Source organism: Raphanus sativus, chromosome 6 (genome assembly GCF_000801105.2).
Source record: "Raphanus sativus cultivar WK10039 chromosome 6, ASM80110v3, whole genome shotgun sequence".
NCBI classification, from domain to species: Eukaryota; Viridiplantae; Streptophyta; class Magnoliopsida; order Brassicales; family Brassicaceae; genus Raphanus; species Raphanus sativus.
In genome coordinates, this window is record NC_079516.1 from 40,536,382 (window position 1) to 40,558,384 (window position 22,003).

The 22,003-nt window shown below is 31.8% G+C and overlaps 4 protein-coding genes across 4 annotated transcripts; 2 read left to right on the forward strand and 2 right to left on the reverse strand.

Moving 5' to 3' along the window:
- Nucleotides 1-315: 315 nt before the first annotated feature.
- Nucleotides 316-2,367, forward strand: LOC108806669 (protein LAZ1 homolog 2). Its single transcript, XM_018578837.2, has 6 exons — nucleotides 316-533; nucleotides 725-781; nucleotides 863-971; nucleotides 1,060-1,262; nucleotides 1,339-1,427; nucleotides 1,529-2,367. Exons 1-6 carry the CDS (start codon nucleotides 396-398, stop codon nucleotides 2,148-2,150), a joined length of 1,218 nt encoding a protein of 405 aa, XP_018434339.1. The 5' UTR covers nucleotides 316-395; the 3' UTR covers nucleotides 2,151-2,367.
- Nucleotides 2,258-5,062, reverse strand: LOC108806670 (CBBY-like protein). The gene is made up of 8 exons (XM_018578838.2): nucleotides 4,700-5,062; nucleotides 4,542-4,612; nucleotides 4,264-4,422; nucleotides 3,914-3,980; nucleotides 3,640-3,735; nucleotides 2,797-2,843; nucleotides 2,617-2,697; nucleotides 2,258-2,500 (listed from the first exon to the last, which is right to left on the reverse strand). Exons 1-8 carry the CDS (start codon nucleotides 5,015-5,017, stop codon nucleotides 2,377-2,379), a joined length of 963 nt encoding a protein of 320 aa, XP_018434340.1. The 5' UTR covers nucleotides 5,018-5,062; the 3' UTR covers nucleotides 2,258-2,376.
- Nucleotides 5,063-12,465: 7,403 nt separating this feature from the next.
- Nucleotides 12,466-16,438, forward strand: LOC108812878 (uncharacterized). Its single transcript, XM_018585263.2, has 5 exons — nucleotides 12,466-12,685; nucleotides 14,823-15,085; nucleotides 15,263-15,474; nucleotides 15,574-15,838; nucleotides 15,932-16,438. Exons 1-5 carry the CDS (start codon nucleotides 12,583-12,585, stop codon nucleotides 16,223-16,225), a joined length of 1,137 nt encoding a protein of 378 aa, XP_018440765.1. The 5' UTR covers nucleotides 12,466-12,582; the 3' UTR covers nucleotides 16,226-16,438.
- A 27-nt stretch (nucleotides 16,439-16,465) lies between these two features.
- Nucleotides 16,466-19,915, reverse strand: LOC108812877 (probable Ufm1-specific protease). Its single transcript, XM_018585262.2, has 13 exons — nucleotides 19,666-19,915; nucleotides 19,127-19,486; nucleotides 18,776-19,047; nucleotides 18,613-18,700; nucleotides 18,367-18,542; nucleotides 18,134-18,224; nucleotides 17,946-18,068; nucleotides 17,803-17,850; nucleotides 17,653-17,729; nucleotides 17,475-17,563; nucleotides 17,263-17,374; nucleotides 17,036-17,138; nucleotides 16,466-16,824 (listed from the first exon to the last, which is right to left on the reverse strand). Exons 1-13 carry the CDS (start codon nucleotides 19,847-19,849, stop codon nucleotides 16,595-16,597), a joined length of 1,953 nt encoding a protein of 650 aa, XP_018440764.1. The 5' UTR covers nucleotides 19,850-19,915; the 3' UTR covers nucleotides 16,466-16,594.
- Between the last annotated feature and the right edge of the window lie 2,088 nt (nucleotides 19,916-22,003).

The following is a 22,003-nucleotide window of genomic DNA, read 5'->3' on the forward strand; positions in this document are numbered from 1 at the left end:
AGTTATTATGATAAATTATCAAAATTAAATATGTAAATAGACAAATTTATGAATTATATACTTATAGTATTGTTTAATTTAACATGTTAAAAAATTAAATCAATTTAAGTTGTATATATCAGATTTTTAGACAAAAGAATTTGGATAATGTCTATTTACATACCAATTTTTATGACCATAATTTTATCTACCCTTTTTTCTCACTATGAGACGTGTCGCAGAACGCATATGTTATGTGGCGTCCGCAAACGGGTTGCACGTGAGCATAATATACCCAAAACCACACCGATCGTTAAAGAGAAGATAAAAAAAGGCAAAAACGTATTTTGAAAAAGGCAGAGTTTGATTGATAAAAAAGATAATGTTGCCTCATCTATTATTATGATGTCGTCAACATGGGACAAAGCGAGACAAGTACGTACAGAGATCTACATTTTCCGGCTCTTCTCGTCGGAGGATCTTTTGCCGCCGTCGCAATATGTCTCTCCCTTTTCCTTATCATCCAGCACCTCCGTTTCTACACCAATCCCTCTGTCCGTACCTGAGATTTCTTCATTCTCTTTATATTTATATTTTCTCTGACGTATAGTTTCATGTTATTACATTGTATATATCTGCGTGACAGGTTCTTGCGTATTTTTTGAAGGGAATTGTAGTTTTTGTTATAGCTTTCATAATAATTGTCTTTTAAGAAGAGAAACCGATTCTTGATGAGTTTTTGTAGGAGCAAAAATGGATTGTTCCTGTTTTGTTTATGGTCCCTGTTTACGCCACTGAATCTGTAAGTGTGATCTCTCTTTCTTTCTTTCTCCCCTTTCAGGAGTTTGTAGTTTCAATATGGTTTATTATGCTGTGGTTTTAGATAATATCCTTGTCCAATGCAAAACTCTCACTGCCTTGTGACATTTTGAGAAACTGTTATGAGGCTTTCGCTTTGTACTCCTTTGGAAGCTACCTGGTCGCTTGTCTAGGTGAACTACTTTTTCTGCTCTCTCTCTCTCTCTCTTGTTCGAATTCAGAATCATGTTAAAGTTTAAAACTAACTATGCGAATACTCAGGTGGTGAGAGAAGAGTTGTTGAATTGCTCGACGATGAATCAAGAGAACCATTACTAGAAGGAGAAGAAAACGAGAGGAAGAAAAAGAAGAAGAAGAATAATAATAGGCAGAGGCAGAGGAACCCATTATGGAAGTTCTTGTGTGAACCATATGTCTTGGGACCAGAGCTCTTTGTGATAGAGAAGTTCGGTCTTGTCCAGTATGTAAGTCGCCTTCTCCTTCTTCAACCAGGTTGCTTCTTCTTCTTCTTTTTTATATTAATTTTTCTTTTATTTTCAGATGATCCTCAAAACCTTTTGCGCATTCTTGGCATTCTTGTTGGAGCTTCTCGGTGTTTATGGTGATGGTGAATTCAAATGGTATTACGGGTAATGCCAGGAAAAAACAACACATAATGTGTTTGTTTTTCATCAGATGGAGAAAAATAAAATAAAACAAGTGACGAATCTTTTGATTTTTTTTTCTGTAGATATCCATACATAGCGGTGGTGCTAAACTTCAGCCAGATGTGGGCTCTGTTCTGCCTAGTTCAGTTCTACAACGTGACTCACGAACGTCTTAAAGAAATCAAACCCTTGGCCAAGTTCATCAGCTTCAAGGCCATCGTCTTTGCCACCTGGTGGCAAGGCTTCGGCATCGCGCTGCTCTGCTACTACGGCGTGCTTCCAAAAGAAGGAAGGTTCCAGAACGCATTGCAGGACTTTCTCATCTGCATCGAGATGGCCATAGCCGCCGTGGCGCATATCTTTGTTTTCCCGGTTGAGCCTTACCACTACATCCCGGTATCAGAGTGCGGTAAAATCACGGGGAAGAAGACTGAAGTGAAGCTAGACGAAGGTGGTGATGTTGTCGAGAAGAAGGAGACTCATGTCGAAGCATCGGGAACAAGCATCAAGGAGAGCGTGCAGGATATAGTTATGGACGGTGGTCAACATGTGGTGAAGGATGTGGTTCTTACGATAAACCAAGCGATGGGACCGGTTGAGAAAGGTGTGACGAAGATACAGGAGAAGCTTTTGGATTCGGATGGTAAAGAAAAAGAAGAAGCAGAAGTGACCGTTGAGACTTCTGTGGAGAAAAAAGATCAATGAGGTGGTATCATCATTACACCATTAAACACATGCATGTGACATCTCCTTTATGCTGATTATAGTGGTTTAGTTTTTTTTTTTTCCATGTGTGCATATAGTCTCTTGAGAAGTTGAAACTGTGACATTGCATGAGACAAAATCTCAACCAATGTTTGAGAGAGTTTGTAGTTTACAGTGAATTAAGTCTTTTCAATATACACAACCAATGTTTGAGAGAGTTTGTAGTTTAGCTAACGAACTGTTTTTGGAGAAGGCTTCCACAGAATGATAGATTAAATCTCTCTTCTGGAGGGTCTCCAATGCAGTCGAAAACCGCGTCTGCGTTCACAAAATCTTCATCTGCTGTGTATCTGCAAATCCACATATATGAAGAATATTTAATTTCATTTTTCTGACTGATTATGAATTTATTGAATCATCAGGTTATGATTATTTCAGAAGAGAGCTGTTTAGTGAAACTACTCACCCACTCTTTGTTACTATACAAGTCATACCCGCAGCTTTTGCAGCTGCTAGTCCAATAGCGCTATCTTCAACCACAACACATCTGCATACACAAACAGAGCCAACTCTTTAGAAGACTTTTGTTTAATTAAAAAAAAAAAACTAGCTCATTCTCCTGTAAAAAAATCATACTAATATTTACTTTGAGGGATCCACTCCAAGGGTTTCAGCAGCTAAGTTGTAGATGGCCTGTTCAAACAAAAGTTCGATAACTCGTCTTTTAAACTGAGATGAAGCAAAACAAACATTTTTTTGTGATAAAATACAAGGTTAGAGCATCTCCAACCCAAAACCTTATTTTAAGGGGAGTAAAACTTCAAAATGAGGATTTGAGGGTTGGTTGCTCCAAACATGAAACCTCAAAAAAATTCTTATAAGTTTATTCATTTACATTATAATCCTTGATATTAATAAAAATTACTAATAATAATAAAAATTCACAAGTACATATAAAACATACTTTTAATATGTTATATAACACACAATATTACAGTATTAATATATAATAAAATAATATAAATTACATATATAATAAAACAACATAAATATACACAAATTTTAGAAAATACATATAAAATACCAAATTACTCAAGCACTATTTCCGTAATGCTTTCATATGTGTTCATTTCCTTTAATTTATCATAAAGTTTTTTATATATTTTTATTTTTTGTGAGCTTTATTAATATATTTTCTATTTGTGTGAATTTTAATTTAATGTTATGTAATATATATTATATTTTATTTTATATTAGTATATTTAAATTATTCTAAATAAAGTTAGCAAATGTATTTGTGAAAAAAAATAATTGTAAGGACTAGAAAGAAAATGAATAGTAGTTTTGAGGTTTTGAATACTGAAACCTCAAATTTGAGGTGTCACTATTCAAAACCTCAAAATTTGAAGATTTGAGGTTGGGTTGGAATGACAAAAACCTCAAAATTTGAGGATTTGAGGTTGGGTTGGAGATGCTCTTAGTAAATTACCGGGTCAGGTTTCTTTTTAGGAACTACATCTCCAGCGAATATCTTGATATTCTCTGCTCGTTCTGGTCCAAGCAAGCATGAAACTATAGCAGAAACCTGAGAACACGTTTCCATAATAATATTATACATTATATTACGTTTCTTTGAAGCTAGAGGCAAATCTGAGAGCATTCTTTGTGAAATAACAAACACAGCTCTGCGTATCCATTTTATATGTTTGTAAAGACTAATATGGCCTCGGAAACTGAAGTAGTAGAACCTGAGTGGATCATACCGCCTTCTCATTTGAAGTGCTGCACACAGCAACCTTTACTCCATTCGTTAAAGCTTGATCAACCAATCTGCAAAGTGCCAACATGAATAGGCTTAGTTGAACCAAGGTAGCCGAAGCTACTGGATCATACAAGAGGTGATGTTTCAATAATAAAACCACAACATTGTACATGATTCCTAGAGATGACTAACTAGCCTTAACAAACAATTCAATAGAATCATGAGAATCCATCAAATATGTTCTAAATGTCCTAAGTTCTGTTTTAAAATCAAATCCCATGAGGGCTATATAACAAAGACGTTTGCATCAAAAGCAAGTGATAGCATCAAGAAAATAGAATTGGTCCTAACTTGGCAACACCGGGACGAAGAGGAAGCAGCTTTTTCTCGATGAGAACCATGAAAAGCTCAGTCTTCTGCTTGTGAAGCCCAGCTATGAACGCTTTCCTCTCTGCCTCATCCTTGGGAGCTTTCTCAGGCCAACCCACCATATTAAAATACGCTGTCATTCTACAAAACAAAAAAACAAACCCATCTCAATGCAAAAAAAAAAAAAAGAAAAAAAAGAATATTTTATTCAGACAAGTTAAACTGAAACTTGATCAGGATCGAGTTCTGGTAATTAATACCTTTCTTTCCCGCCACCTATTTTCAGTAGTTCTCCGTACAAATCGACATCCCAGGTAACACCCAAACCTCTCTGATAAAAAAAATAAGCAAAGCTCAAGTTGCAGTTTCTAAATCATCTGATAAAAGATTCATTGGGGGGAGAAAAGAGGTTGACCACCTCTTTGAAAGTGTCGTTGAAGGAGATCCTGTGACCGTCCTTCTCCGTATCAACAAGCACGCCATCGCAATCGAAGAGAAGAGCTGAGGGAAGAGTAGCAGCAGGAGAAGATGAAGCAGAACAAGTGATTTCTACGGAGCGAGATCCTCTGTGTATTGTCATCGGGCTTGATCTCAAGCATTTACCAATGAACCGCGACTTTGCCGACGGTGTCGCATTAAACGCACGCGCTGCATTGGGGATGAAAGACGCCGCAGATAACTTTGACTGAATCGAAGAGGGAGAAGGTGAAGACAGAGAGAGTTTCACAGTCGCCATTGTTTGTTTGGTGTTTTTTTCTCTCTCTCTATCCCTTCTGCGAAGTAAAATAACGGTCGGGAATTTCTTCAACTTATCCGGTCTTTGCGCTAACGACCACAAGAAATAACCACCCGGTCCGGGTTGGATTAGGATACACCCCGTACTAAAAACCGGGTCGGATTGCTTTTTGGTGACTTGTACAAATTTAATTTTGGGAAAAAACATCTCAATGACAAGGTGATGCAGCTTCACCGCCAAGCAACAACTATTCCATATTTCCATTAATGGCTTTTTAGAACGAAAGTGAAATACGATAACATTTTACTAATTTTCACTAAATGTGTTTCTCATTGTAGTTCTTTAGATGTTGATTTAAATGATTTATGTAATAAATTGAGAATCTTGCAAACTACTTTGCATGATATACCATTGGAACCTATCAAAGTTCTTGATTATTATCAACGTGATTCAATTGCTTATAATATTCTTTTTGAGCCCTTTATCCAAAAAAATACAAGTGACTGTAGTTTGAGCTGAAAGAATTTTGTCAAAATTAAATTTATTGAAATATTATTTTAAATCTTCAGTTTCTTAAGAAAATTTAAGTGGTTTGCTATTTTATGCAATGAAAAAACATGTTAGATGATATTGATTGAGAAACTGTTATTCATAATCTTGCATCGAGTCCACTCAAAAACATCCATTTCTTATGATTGTATCTTTTTTTTTTGGTTTTAGATGATTACTGTTTTTCTTTGTTTTTCATATTCAAGAAACATGTCAAATAATAAAATTATTGGTGGAAACAAGTGATTGCTAGAAAAGCCAGGAAAAGAACGAAAAGTACACTAAAATTTCTGATTCTTATGGTTTTGGTGATAACATTTATAAGATATAAGATGCATAATCTTTATTTTACTAGTGATTTTCCGGCGCTACGCGCCGGGTTTGTATGTTATACTTTTACATAAATTTATAAATTATTATATGGTTTTAACAAATAAAATATGTTAAATATAAAAAAATATATTAAAAATGATTTTTCTGATTTTTTTTATAGTGGTTAGTGACCGTAGTGCATTACTTTGTTTGAAATTGTTTAGTTCAAAGTGTAATAGCATAAGTGGTTGTTACTAATCAATTTAATAAAAATAGAATAAAAAGCCGATAGTCATAACAAAATTAATTTAGTTGGAATTTAAACATAAAATAAAGTTGATGTTTTATATAGAGAACATACTTATATTATTAATTATTAAATAACTATATATGAACTATAAAACTTTTACTAATATATTTAGTTCAAATAATAGAAAGATGAAATACGTTTCAAATTTTAAAATTTTTATAAAAAATAAGGGTGAAGTGTCAATTTTTGGTAAAATAATTGGTGAGTATCTAATATATATTTTTAAAATTACCATGTTGACTTTTAAAATATAGAGGTGCGAGTTGTATGTGTTACTTTTGTTTCAAGGTCTCTCAAAAATGTATCTTAAAATAAGAAACATGAAATTATTTTCTATATTAGTTTTGTTATAATGAAAGATTTTGTGTGTGTTCATAACGAAATTCTTGTTTGTCCACCTTTATTTAGAATATCAACGAATCTTAATATGAATCTAAATATGTTTTTTATCTAAAAACTATAAATAGTTCCTAAACTCCTCTATTTAATGGACAACTTCTATTTTAACCGGAATGGAACAATTTCACCAAATCTTCCTGGTAAAAAGTCAACTTGTTAATTAGTAAATGAGATGTTAGTATCTATAACGATCATGAGAAAAACAATTTCTAACTATCTGTGACATTCGGGCTTGCTGACTTTTGCATTTAGTAATGGTTTTGACAGTAAATGGTTAGTGTGGTGTAAATGATTAATGGTGAGGGTGGTGTGTGGTTTACATCAATTTTAAATAACTTTAACAATCAGGCAACTTTTTAATTTTATTTTAGATTGGAAGTAATGATTCTTTTTATTAGTTACGTTTTAAGAGTATATTAATCATGTTCACGGTTTTTAAAATGTAAACACGGATATCATGCATCAGGGAAGTTATTGGTTTCCTTGCACAGTGTAACATGGGAAGATACCATAAAGTTTATGTGTCAATACCAATAGACCAAATGTTAGTCTTTTGGACTTGAATCACCATCAATTACTAAACATTATTAGAGTGAGATGAGTGGAATTTCTAGATTGATTATATGACGGTTACGTCGATTGCGTTAAAGAAGGAGAATCGTAGAGGCTCCATTCTCCATCGTCAACATCAAAGACAAAAAACCTATAAACCAGTGTTTTGACACCCGACCCAGACATTGAACTGTACGATTTACCGGATCTCTGGATCATTGGTTCAACCGTCGGTGAACCGCGGTTTAGTAAATGAATTAATTTTATTATATAATAATATATTAGTTATGAAAATAAATATATAAAAACTAAAGTTAATATTTTAAATGTTTTCAAACATAAAGTAATAGTTTGGATATGTATCTATTTTATGTTTAATTTTTTTTTGAAAATACTTAACTTTAGTTTCCATTTTGTATTTTTAGTTTCCATTAGTTGACATACAAAATATTAAAAAGTAGTTTAAAGTATTTTTAAAAAAATGTAACATAAGAGTTATGAAATCTAAAAAAGATCAAGACATAAAATTCATAATAAATTAAATTTCTAATCCAAAATTAAAACATCATTGTAATAAATTGTCAATAACAAAAATAAACTAACACATAATCACAATTAATACCAAAACACATTAAATAAAGTTGAAAAAGATTTTAATTATTAAATGGAGAATGCCACATGACATTTTCCCCCCCAAGGAGATAAAAAAACTCAACTTTATTAGTATAGATTTTTGTTTGCTTTTATTAGTCAATGTTGTTTGATATTTAAGTTGGAGTACCAGTTTGTATTATGTTTTTATATGTTGGAGAGCCTATTTTAGAAATTTGCCCCATGATCTTTCAATTTGTCTAAGCTGAAATATAACAATATTGATGACCTAAGGAATAAAATACTGAAACTGGAAAAAGAAATTAAGTTCTATATACATAGAAAAAATCCATAATTAGAAAACTACTCTAACCAATATTCAATTTTCAAAATTTCAAAATTTCAATATTATCCATACTTTCTAAAAGTATATGTATCGGTGGGACCAAAACTAGTCCTTAAAATTTTTTTTTTTATTGTTTTCTGTTAAAAAAAAAAGAAGAACCAATGGCGGGCTACCATGTGTTGTGGGACCCGCAAACAGTGCAGATGACACAGCAAGGACGTTCCTTATCTAAGGAACTTCTCTCCCTTGTACTTCTTGGTTTCATACTTTTTGGTCCCCCCCTCCTAAGGACGCCCCTAAGGACACTGATATTGATGCTCTAATTCTCTCTCTTCTTTTATCATATCCATTTCTTATCTCGGTCTCATATTCCTCTTTCCTCTCTTCTCTCTTTCGAATCATATTCATGTTCTTGATAATGATTTAGTTAAACTTATTAATTACAATTGTAGGTTTGAATTACAATTCGTTTTGATTTCTACAAGCAAGATTCGCATATATTCTTATTTATATCAACATCGTAATATTAGTCTCATCATCTCCTACCATTTCCACCACTTAAAATTTATAATCACAATCCACTTTCAGTTTCCAATCTCAATAGCTATTTTGGGTTGTGGTCGGTTTTGTTGTGGTTGGGTTACTTGCCGACATTGACGAGTTCGTCAACCATGGTTTAGGTAGTGGTTGCTTGATTAAGAGTTTGTGAAGTTGATTTTGATTTAGATAATATATAAGCTAGTCAGTTTTTTTGTTAGTTATCTGATATTATTTATGTTTAAGATATATGTTTTTAGCTGTTAAAAACAAATATAAATAATTTATAAAAGACTGATGCGATATAACATAATATTTATCATTAGCCGATACATGAATTATTAACCGTTACATGGGTTGTTAGTTGTTATGAAAAATAACTTGAATTGATAAATGATTGATAAGATATAACAACATATATCGGCTAATGATAAATAATATTCAAATTGATAAACGAATTGATAAATGATTGATGAGATATAAGATATAATTCAAATTGATAAATGATTTATAAAAGACTGATGACAAAAAAAAAATTACAGCATAGTTTTATTAACTGATACATGGTTTACTAATCGATACATGATTTGTTAGTTGATATGTTTGTTGGATACATATCTTATTAGTTGATATGTGAATTAGTTAACAGTGACGAACCTACGTTGTTCAGCAAGGAGACAGCTGCCCCCACAAAAGTCTACAAATGAATCTATTTGTATAAGAAACGATAAGCTTTTCGTAGCATTGTTGGTTTCAACCGTTGGCTTGTCCCCCCATGTCACAGTTCGAACCTTTTCTGGAGCTCTTATTTCTTTTTTATTTATTTTTATGTTCCCATAAATTTTTTTTCCTAGATTCGCCACTGTTAGTTAACGAACCATATATCTGCTAACAAATAAAATATCTGAAACAAATCATGTTATTTGTTAAATATAGTTTTCCTAATAAACAAGTTATGCACTAACATTTTACATAACATCTAAGTGAAAATATTAGAACAAGTTGTACATTCCCAAGTTGCTGAAACCGTGCAATCAATTGCAATTCTTAATTTCATAGGTCTTATGGGGATATTCATAAATTAGGGATGGTGGCAAGGATGAGATGAGGAAGAGTAGAAGGTCAACACATGTTAGTTCCAAAACGAGCGGACACTGGCTGTTGAGGAATTCATCATGTAGATTTCTTTCTCTCGCATCCCTGCCACCTACAAAACTTCTCTGTAATTGTTGAAGTACTTATTAAGAAAATTTTGGTTGGTATCAGATGGAATCCCACCAATGAACAATATTCTCTTATATAATTTTATTACTATGTTGTCTCTTTTTTACCATTTCATTGTATCCAAAAACTTTAGATTTGAGAACGGTAAAAATCTATGGTGAAACAGAAAAATAAAACTGTGAAAATTAAGGTTTGAATATTTAAAATCAAGTTCAAAAGATGAAAAGAAGAAGAAAACAATTTTGTAAAGTGATAAATAATGGAATAAAAAAGTAATAAAACTTCTACAACAATATTTTTGAATGAAGATTAGATGAAAGAAAATAAAGAAGATGGGATACGAAAGAAATAGACTAAATAGATAAGAAAAAGGAGGATGACGATGAAGATGATTGTACAGATAGTACTGAAAGATCAAGTAATAGAAGCTACAAAGATCTAGAGTTTTAAACGAGTGAGGGTATTTACCTAATATTTGTTGTTACTGCGTATATTCAGCCAATTCTTTTAACTAGAAACTAGATTTTGACCCGCACGCTCGTGCGGTATATTTTTATAAAATATTTTTGTTTTTCATGTCAATATTATAGTGGGACAAAGAACCCCAATCCAAAAAATCGAAACATTTCCGATCCAAAAAGAAGTACCAGACTCAAACCAAAATTAATTCAATATCAAAATTTTGGTATTTAGAGAACTGAAACCGAATCCGATCTGAACAGAAATATTTCGGATACTTGAATGTATTCGAAATAGATTTATATACTTATATATATATATATATATATATTATATATATAAAATTTTGATTTAATGTATATAAAAACATCCAGAATATATATAGTACTTTTAAGTTGCTTTAAATAATTGAATATATATATAAATAGTGAAATTAAAATATTTAAAGTATACTCAAAACACCAAATATACTTAAAATAATTATTGATTATCTATCCAAATATTTAAATCAAACCAATTTATATGTTAAGTTCAGGTATTCTAACATATGTTATTCAAATTTATCTGTAATATATTATTTTGTTTATATTCTTGAGAAATTTAAAGTATATAATAAATTTTAAAATAATTTAAATGGATTAGCCGAACCCAAACAAACCCGCAGAGATCCGAATCGAATCCGAACCAAAATTTAGAAATATCCGAATTTGACTAAAATCTTTGACCTCAGAAACCTGAAACTAAAACAAACCCAAACATAATCGGTTGGATATCCAAACGCCCACCTCTAACTCACAATCTATTTTTTTCTTTAAAAATAGAGCAAACATATAATTAATAGTATTTTATATGTACTATCATATAAATAATCACATATATTATATTTAAAAATTTAATGTGAAATATAAAAATCATAATTTAAATTGGTATATGAAATTTGACTTTGTATTATATTTTTTATATGGTTATTTTTTTTAGCGGAAAAGTAGGAAACTTCTTTATAACTATATTATTATAACTATATTATCTTATATATTGATTTTGTGAGCAGATAATAACAAATTACTCGAACTATAATATCTCTTGTTTTTTTTTTGACATCAATATCTCTTGTTATTGTACCTAAACACGTTATAAATATATAATAATACGATTTTATCTATATTAGAGAATTGTTAAAATAGCTATGTGACAAAACATACAATTGATCATACAAAATTAGAGAGTAAAAATAATAATACATACATGAAATTACTGGTTTAGAAAGATAAGTTACATGAATCAGTTATAATAATACTGACAGCTATAAGTTACGTGGTTAAATATTTATATATTTAGTTTTCATTTTGTAGGGAAGGTCAAACGACAATTGATGGGGAGAAGGAAATTAATTTTGGTCACTTGGTTTAGAAATAATAGATTTACAATAGGATAGATATGGTTTGGGTATAAAAAAAATCGAGTATATTGACTTTTGATAAATAAATGAAACGGCAGTTTATAAAGTAGTGGCAATTCATTGTAAATAATAAAAAATCAGAATAAATATTTATTTGTACTTCATTTTTAGTAGGATAGATGTCTTGATACAATAAACGATGGTAGATCTTAGAGGGCGTCCGCAATAGTCAATCGGATCTAGCGAGTCGAGAACATATATAATCAAGTATCAATCTGTTTTAAGAAAAATAGTTTATATGTCTGATTTTTTTAATTCAAACTTTTACCATTTTATTTTGATGGCTTGTACATACTTTGTATTTCACCTTCACAATTTAATTAATAATTTTTTTCTGAAAAATGGGTAGTTGGATTAAATATAACTAAAACGTTTTACAATACAAAAGAAAATTGTCAGATAAGAAAAACAAATTGGTTTTAAACGAATTGCAGTAAAATATTTAAAAAATGTACGTACTAGTTTTTCGAAACTATGGACCAAAAATCGGAGAAGGAAGCACCAAATTTTTGAACTTTTCAAATCACACGTGTTGATGTCTACTGTTTGAGTATTTCAAGTCCTATCGTAATTGCTTATTCTAGTACATCTCGTCATGGAAATTAGAAAGTTACGTAAATGTCCACGTTTCTGCAAATTACCATTTTTGCCAAAAAGAAAAAAAACTAAACCAGTTTAGCTACAATTAATTCATTTACCTAAAAGGACAGAAATCATAAAGAGCCAAGAAGCTCTTCTTTAAGTCGTCGCCTCACCCAAACACTCTTTCTCTTACTTATTTTCCTGTAAAAGTTTTTTTCCGAAACTCTTTCCTGGAAAAGTTTTCCATGAGAAAAGAGAGAATGTCTGGAGAAGAAACAGATAGGAAGAATATATCTGCAGTTACTGCAAGATCTCACACAAGACACACTCAAGGAGGATCTTCTTTTGGTAAGTCAAATCCTTTTTTCATCTTTACTAGGTTCTTTTCATTTTTTTTTGAGATAATCTTAACTAGGTTCTTGTTTATGTACTTCCGTCTCTTTTAGTAAAAAGAGAAAGAAAAAGGTACTTCGGTCTCACTTGTGCAATAAAATCTGATTCTCATCTTCTTTTAAACCTCATAATATATCTGTGGAAACAAGGAGATAATCATCTTCTCCCCCACATTTTTCCTGCCCATTCTTTTTTATTTTCAGGAAAAACATTGTTTGCAATAATTGCAAACGACAAAAAATAGATTTATTACCAAAGTAACTGTTCACGTGGATGATTGGGTGGACATCAGAGCATTTCCAGCCAAATCGTTCTCTTAAAGAGGATATTTTAAACAAAAAATACTATTTTAATAATTTATAATATATTTTTAAATTAAATCCATTTTTAAATTAGCTCATAAATGCTTAAGTGGGATATTTTTCTTTTCTTTTTATTTTATATTTATTATTTATTAATTGACAAACTCTATGAGAAATTTCATTGTAAATGCTTCTATAATGCAATGCAAGTTTGTTTAGAATATTTTATTAAATTTGAACCGGATCAACCAATCAGGTTTACCCTGTGTTCTAATTAGTTACTATTTTTAAGATTTTGTTGAAAAAAAGATTGGTCTATAAATAAATAATATTTTAGATTTTGTAGAAAAATAAATTGGTCTATACAATATATACGATAGCTTTTACTAAACTAATCATAAAATTAATTATTAATGTACAATAAATATTCTTTATTATTTTCTTAAAAAAATAAAATTATCTAAGATGATTACAATATATTCCCTCGGTTTTATTTTATAAGTCGTTTTAGAGGAATTCTTTTTGTTCTAAATTATATGACGTTTTCGTTTTTCTATGTAAAATTTTTTAACAGTTAATGTTGTATGACCAATGATAATATGTCTTCTATTTTTTCATTGGTTGATTTGTGGTTATGTAATGATGTTTTTGTCTAGAAAATATAAAAATTTTATGTTTTTTTAATCTATGTGCAAGATTCTAAAATGACTTATAAAAGAAAACGGAGGGAGTATATGATAATTAATGATTTCAATAATAAATATTTTATAACAATTTGTGTACCTTATATCATTTTTTTAATTTTTATTATTAAAATAAATTTAAAAACCATTAACCATATAACTAAGTTTTAGATTTTTTTTATAGTATAATAACTAAAATTTTTAAAAATCTCAAATAGAAAATTCTGTGTATTAATGGTTTAAAATATATGGCATAATAAAATACAAATGATTATAAAATCGTATGGACAAAAAATCTTATTTATTAGATATTCAAATTAAAATATATATTATCATATCTTTTAAACTAAACTATATACCATATAAAATATAAAATTTTTAATTCTGAAATTTTAAATTTGCATTAAACAAATATTGAGAACTTAATATTTCAATTTAAAAATTTGCATTGAAGTTTTTAAAATGTATAAATTACAAAAATTATTAAATGTCTCACACTGAAAATTTTATTATCATTAGTTTATTTTTTTTTTATAAAAATATACATATAATCATAAAACAATATGAATATGAAATATCATATAATAGGCAACCATATAAAATATACTATATATCCACGTTAATATTGTTTAAATTTAATTATATATCATATAAAATAGATAAAAGTTACTGAAATTTATCTACCATAAAATAGTTGTAAATAAATAGAAGTAGTTGTTTTTATTTATATATTAATATCAATTTAATTATATACGTAATAATTAGTGACTCTTTAATTATTAATATATATTTACTTTTTATTACTTCAAGGCACAATAATACGTAAAAGTAATTAGATATAAATGTTTATTTATGTTAGGAGCCTTTGTGTTCTGTTGAAAATAATAATAGTTATATATATATATATATATATATATATAGAAACTATATTCTTCAGTTAAAATATTAATCGGACCTAACTGGTCGGTATTGTTTTGATTGTATCAACAATTGCCCATCCATACTAACTTGTGAACCAAGTAACAAGTTTTTAGGTACACTGAAAATTCCCAAATTGTGTAATCTGGAAACGTTATTAAAAGTACTTTAGCTTCCTCGATTATGCAGACTACTTGAAGACGATTCTCTTGGTGTTGTTCGTCGGAGCCTTGGCATGGGTTTATCAGTCAATCCAACCACCCCAGCCAAAAACCGTCGGCTCTCCCGGCGGAGCCGCCGTGACAGCACCGAGGATCAAACTGAGAGACGGAAGACATTTGGCGTACAAGGAGCACGGAGTTCATAGAGACGAAGCCAAGTTCAAAATCATATACATCCACGGCTTCGATTCTAGTATGCTCGACTCGCCTTTCCCCTATTTCTTATCGCCGGTAAGTTCTCCGGCAAAAGCCCTCATGACCCACTTGTCGAATCATCGTTAGCATGTGGAAATGTTAAACCTTTCTGTAAAATCTCATAAGCTGTCCTGTCGGAAAAAGGACAAAACTAGTTGTCTCTTTGGTGAAGTTAAAGAGTTAAAAAGGTATTTTGTGTGCATCATATTTTAGGCTCTTGTAGAGCAGTTGAGGATATACACTGTGTCTTTCGACCGTCCTGGTTATGGAGAGAGTGATCCTGACCCGTACCGATCACCGAGAAGCATAGCATTGGATATAGAAGAGCTGGCTGATGGGTTAGGACTAGGACCTAACTTCTATGTCTTTGGTCTCTCCATGGGTGGTGAAATCACTTGGGCATGTCTTAAGTACATTCCTCACAGGTAACATTTAAACTAAAACTGTCTTGGTTCTTCTGAGTACGGTTTTATGACATGTGTTTGAATTGTTTCTGAGTTTATGGAGTTTATAAACACAAACAGGTTAGCAGGAGCAGCGCTTGTAGCACCAGCGATTAACTACTGGTGGAGGAACTTACCAGGAGACATAACAAGAGAAGTTTTCTCTCTTATGTATCCTGCAGATCAATGGTCACTTCGCGTAGCTCACTATGCTCCTTGGCTTACGTATTGGTGGAACACTCAGAAATGGTTCCCGATCTCCAATGTGATCGCTGGAAACCCCATCATTTTCTCCCGTCAGGACATGGAGGTCTTGTCTAAGCTCGGATTCATCAGTTCAAATCGGGTATAAAGCACAAACCATAGATGTTTAGTTTCACAAAAAAGTTGTGCCGTTTGGTTGGTTAAAGATTCTTTGTTTATTTATTTTTTTGTTCAGGCATACACAAGACAACAAGGTGAATACGAAAGCCTACACCGAGATTTGAATGTTGGATTTTCAAGCTGGGAGTTCGATCCTTTAGACCTTCGAGATCCGTTCCCGAACAAGAATGGCTCGGTTCACTTATGGCATGGTGATGAGGACAGGTTTGTGCCAGTGAAGCTTCAGAGTTATATAGCATCAAAGCTTCCATGGATTCATTACCATGAAATCTCAGGATCCGGACATTTGTTACCTCTTGTGGAAGGTGTGACTGATAAGATCATCAAGTCTCTTTTGGTTGGGGAGTAAGAGGTAAAACGTGAGAGTAGTGAAACTTCTGCTTGAGACGGATGTTTTCTGCTTGCAATTACAAGTAGAAACTAATTATGATCAACTATTAAATAAGTCGAGAGTAGAGAAGAAACTTGTTATAAATCATTGTGGTTTACTGCTTGTACTATAGTATTATCATCATGATCGACCTTCTTTAATTGCTTAATAATCTCAATTTGGTTTTAGACTTTTAATTGAATAAGTTTTTATTATACATTGAGAAAACAACTGAAAGTTTTATTTTTGGCACTATGAGGGTGAGGGACAAGAGTACACTAAGAAAATAACAAAACTGTGATGAGACAAAAATAAATAATTGGTGTGTAAGCAAAATACGAAGAAAGATCAAACCATGTTAGGACGCTGAGGAAGAAGAAGATTGTAAAACTTATTATGCAAGAAAAAGCTCTTCCCTTTGCTATCAACTGCTTTTTTCCACCCACACCATCCACCATTTACTATCTTCTTGTGATCCTCACCACCTGTATAATGTGGATCCAAGATCAAGAACGCACAATCTCCGCTTCCTTCATCGTAATCCACTCCCAAAAGTGTGTACGCAAGAACACCACCTCCTGAAAGAAAAAAATCATTCCCATTATAATACACAATAACACAGTTAGTGATGTCAGAGCCAAGGTTGAGTTCACTGGTTTAAGTTTCACTTATGCTCTTCAAATACACACACTATCTAGAAGGCTATTCAAGCCAGTGCTTTTGTTTTCAATAATTAAGTATGAGCTTGTGTGAGGTCAAAAAGCAGCAGAGAGATTTGGCTTTACTTACCGATCATTATTGGAGTTCCTTGGGTCTCAAAGTGGAGAGCTAACTCACGGCATTTCTCAGGGAGCTCGGATCCAGATCTGAAGTTCATGATTTTGCAACTTACCTGTATTGAAAAAAAAGACAAAAGAGTTTATGTTGAAAGTCTACCATTAGAATCTTGCCTTAATATTGCTTCAGATGTCGGAATATATTCGAATAAGGAAAGTTAAGAGTAGAAGAAGACTTACACCAAGAAGCTTGTCCAACACGAAACTCAGCTCTATGGCACCAATCCACTCGCGGGATCCTACAAACGAAGGATCCTTATCACCTATCTCCACCAGTGTCTGCTGTATTTCCCTGAACATCCAAAATGTAATACATAGGAGATCAAGAGATGATGAGGAGTTATGAGTTTTTAATTCAGGAAAAGAAAACAAAAAAAACTGTTTATTATTACCTATGTGAAGGTACAGAAATGGATGTATAGTGTTGAAGTCTGAACCATGAGATGATAGTTTGCAATGATCGGTAAGCACAACCCCATCCCTAAACAAACGATAGATAATTAGTATTAGTAGACGCACAACGAGATATTGTGTTCCACTAAACATGGAAGAATGGGAAATGATATATACCGAGTCATCAAAGCTATCCTGAAGGTAATGATAATACTCATAAGAACCTTGGATAAGAGATGCCACACCCTCCGACACTGCATTAAGCGTTTGAAATTGAATAAGTAGAGTAAAACAACAAAGAAAACAAAGGGCATAGATAGTACTAACCACCGCTGCTAGGGATTCCGATATGCACATCTTTGAGCTGGATGGAACCTGACAATGCCCACGTTGATTATTAACCACTAGAGCCATGAAAAAAAAATTTGAGACACAGAGAGATAAGAAGGTACTAGGTCATATCTATCTACCTCTTTTCTTTATGTTACTCCTTGAGTCATCATTCACAGACAAATCCAAGGCATTAGCAGATCTTAGAAGCGGACGGTCAAGTGGCAGACCAAGCCTCGTGTGTAGAGATTTCCTAACATCGACTGCAAAGAAAGTCAAGGGCAAGAGCCACATACAGTATATCAAACAACATAATTGAAATGGTTACCTTGCTTCATTTCAGTCTCTCCATAGTTAAGCTCGTATATAGTGGTTACTGGATGTAACACTCCAGGTGGATTGAAGTGATATATACGCAACTGTAAGAACAAAGCAATATATATATATATAATTCAGGGAAAATAGAGATACATTAACGAGAATGAAACTGAAAAAAAAAAAGATAACTAACATCTCATATCAACATTGGAAACATTGATATAAAAAGAAACGATATCCTACCTGAGGATGTTCCATCAAGAGGTGTGGTAAGATAATCTTCTTCAGTGAGTAAAGCTGATCAACCAGAGCAGGGATAACTAAATTTGAGACTGCGTGCATGAGTGGTAGTTCCTTGGGTGCATAAGTAAGTACATCAAGATTTAAATCAACAACAATGAGCCTTGCTTCTTCCATAGCTGTAAGAAAAAAAAAACAACTTAAGAAATGAGAACAAGGAACAAGCATATTTGAGATTAAAATCATTACCAGGAAAATATTCTGCAACAGGGGCACCAATGGATAGGGATTTTTCAGATCTATTAAGCATAACAGAGATTTGGATCTTATCTGCATTCTATTAAGAGAAACAAAAGTCAGGGCAGGTGGAAGCGACAAGAACAGCAACAAAAAAAATCTCTGTTTATTTTACCTCTGCTGAATTTACTACTGCAGCATTTTTGCTATTCAGACACAAATGTGAACATGATAACATCTTAATGTCGGATACTTTGTCCTCAGAACCAGGAAGACGGTTAATGTTAGACGCATCAGCACCAAAACCAAAATCTTTACCGCGGAGAACAACTGGCTTCGGAACATCTCCAGAAGCTTTCTTTAAGGTCTCGGCTACGTACACAACACATGGTTCTTTAAACTGAGTGATAACTCCATCAACAGCTTCCGAAAACATCTTCTTCGCTTCTGGAAACAGAACATCACTAAACTTGAGAAAGAAAAAAAAAAAGATTAACTATAAGAAGAAGAGGCAGAGACTATATACCAGAGGGAGAGCTTGCGGGGAAATAAAAAGGCAACTTGATGGGAAGCTCACAGTGAAGCAAGCAACCATTCTCCCACAGATACTTTCCAGACTTATCCTCCTCATAGTCAACGGAACCAACAGGCTCTAGCTTTGCTAACTTCTCGGTTCTAGAGATGAAGAAGTGAATGCTGCCGGTTCCTGCGTCGACGCTAGCTCCAACTATCTTCTCGTCATCTAACTCCCCACCTTCAGATATACTCTTACGCAACCTACGAGCTGCTCTGACCGCCTCAAGCGCGCTTTTCACGGCGTCAGAGTCCCCAACTATCACACCTCCAATCACCTCAAAACCTTTCGGCAACAGCTTCCTGAGATCATCTGCTCGTTTTTGTAGCATTCAAACAAAGATTACTAAATACACACAAAAAAACAGTGCACACAAGTTCTGATCTCAGAAAGTATTGATCTTTCGATATCAAAAACAGGAATCATGCAATTGAGTTCGGTTCCGAATGAGCTAATTGCAAAACCCTTGTAGGGAAACGGTATGTTCTTACCAGATTCTTGAAGGAGATCAGGAGAGTGGTGGATGCATCGGAAGGTGGAGACGACGGTGAAAGGCGGGAAAAATGGGGAGCCAATGAGCCATTGGAGAGATCCTGGTTGGTTCCCAGAGAGAAGCAGCTGCTTTGGGCAAAGGACTCGTACGGTCGCTGTCTCGCACGAAGGAGGAGGAGCCATCGGATCCGACAAGGCAGGGATCAGTTTTTTTTTATCACTTTTGTGTTTCCGACGACTGCTTGTGCCTGTCGTGGGAGACTTACTTGACGATGTGGCGACTATTTGTAATCTACATGGGCTGGGTCCAGTATAGGCCCATTATTGTAGGCTTATTTGTAGTTTGCTTTATTAATTTATATATGTTATTTATTTTCAAACCAAACAAACTGATCTTTAAAACTAAGATTTAATTCGTCTATGTAATATTTTTAATTATTGTAATAGAATAATTAATTAGATGTTAGAAAAAAATACGATTTTATGTTTGCAGTAATAGTCATACATATTGTATCATCAAATTTATAGTTTTTGCTTCACAAAATTTATAGTTTATTTTATTTTTATTCTTTATCATAAGTAATATAATTAAAATTATGTGAAGTATAACGTTGTTCTTACAATATTTGAAAGTATGAAAACATTCTTCATATGAATGATTTATTATACACCACATAATCCAACCATACAAATATGATATCAGTTTATTCATGTGTTTATAGTATGATCTACGTAAATATATTGAAAAACATCCTGTAAACTAATACCTATTAAAAGTTTAAAACTAACACTCACTAACAATTGGTATTGTACTACGGAAAAAGAAGAAAAAACACAAACAGCCAATCTTCATGAACGCCACAAGGACATCGTGACAAATTCTAATTAAAATGATTATATATAGTTATATAAAAATCTTATTAACTTGTGTCGTCGTGAGTATTTTTTTTGTTTTATTAACTTTGTAAACATCAGTTTCTTAGTTGTGAGTTTTGTTTTACAAATTAAATTTAGGTATAGCAAAAATATAGTTATAAAACATTGACCTAATATATAATGCTAAAAAGTTCCTATGTAAAATAATGAATAGAATTGCTGCTTGTAACATAATTGTGTAAGTTGTTTATATAAGTTATTTCATAAATTTATCTATTTGGTACTTTAAAATTCCTTAGATCACTGACATGTATTTATCTCAAATATAAAATTATTTCAAACATAAATAATTTCGGTTGAACTTGTTTAACTTTTATTTTTATATAAAATTAGGATAAAAATGTCTTTTTATATGTAAAAAAGTGTAATTTTCAAAAATAAAAAATAAGGGTGCAATTTTCAAAATTCAAATCACAAATAAGGTATTTTTTCAAATTATCTCTTTTTAATATCGTTCTAATATACTGGTATATAATATCGTTATGACATTGATTTCTTCTTGTTTTAGCTTTTATATCAAAATATCTTAGCTGTAAGGACAAGACTTGTTTTAGACTTTGGAATTTTATATTACGATAAGTAATCGAATTGCCTATGTTGTGTTTCAGCGTCCCTGCCTCCGAAGACGAAGGAACGGAAAGTCAACGGCCAAACAGTTAACATTTGGTCAGACTGTAAGACTTGAACAAGAGTGCAAGACTCAATTTCGAATTTTCAACAATGCAACTTTTGTTTAAATATAATAGTAATGTTCGTTTTTTTTTGAAACCTAAGTATTTGGTCATTTTGGAGAAAACCTATATCCAATTAATTGATCATAATTTTTTTTTAAATATCCCTGAAAATTTGAATCTTCAAAATGACTTTAAAAAAAAAAAATTTAATTTGACAATATTGTTATCAATGAATATCTATAAAAAATTTCCATGACACAAATCGTAAACAAAATGTTAGATAAATATTAATTCTATATAATGATTTTATTTTAATAGAATAAAAATGAAAAATGTTTAAAATGAATTGGCTGCATGCAAAGATAAATCCCATTACAAAAAATCGGTATTAACATTGGTCTTAAAAAATTTGCATAGAGTTTTCCATTGCTAATTTTTAAGACCAATGTTAATACCATTTTTAGCAATGAGATTTTTATTCTATTAAAATAAAATCGATATATAGAATAAATATTTATCTAACATTTTATTTACGATTTATGTCACAGACATTTTTTTTAGATGTTCATTGAACATTGTCAAATTAAATTTTAACTAGTTAATAAGAACTTAACTACTTTATAAAAATAATATAATTATAGATAAATGTATATAAAGCATATATTTGTATTTTGTTTCATTTTCAATTGTAGAGATTTTGTAAAAGTTTTACTCTTTATGTTTAATA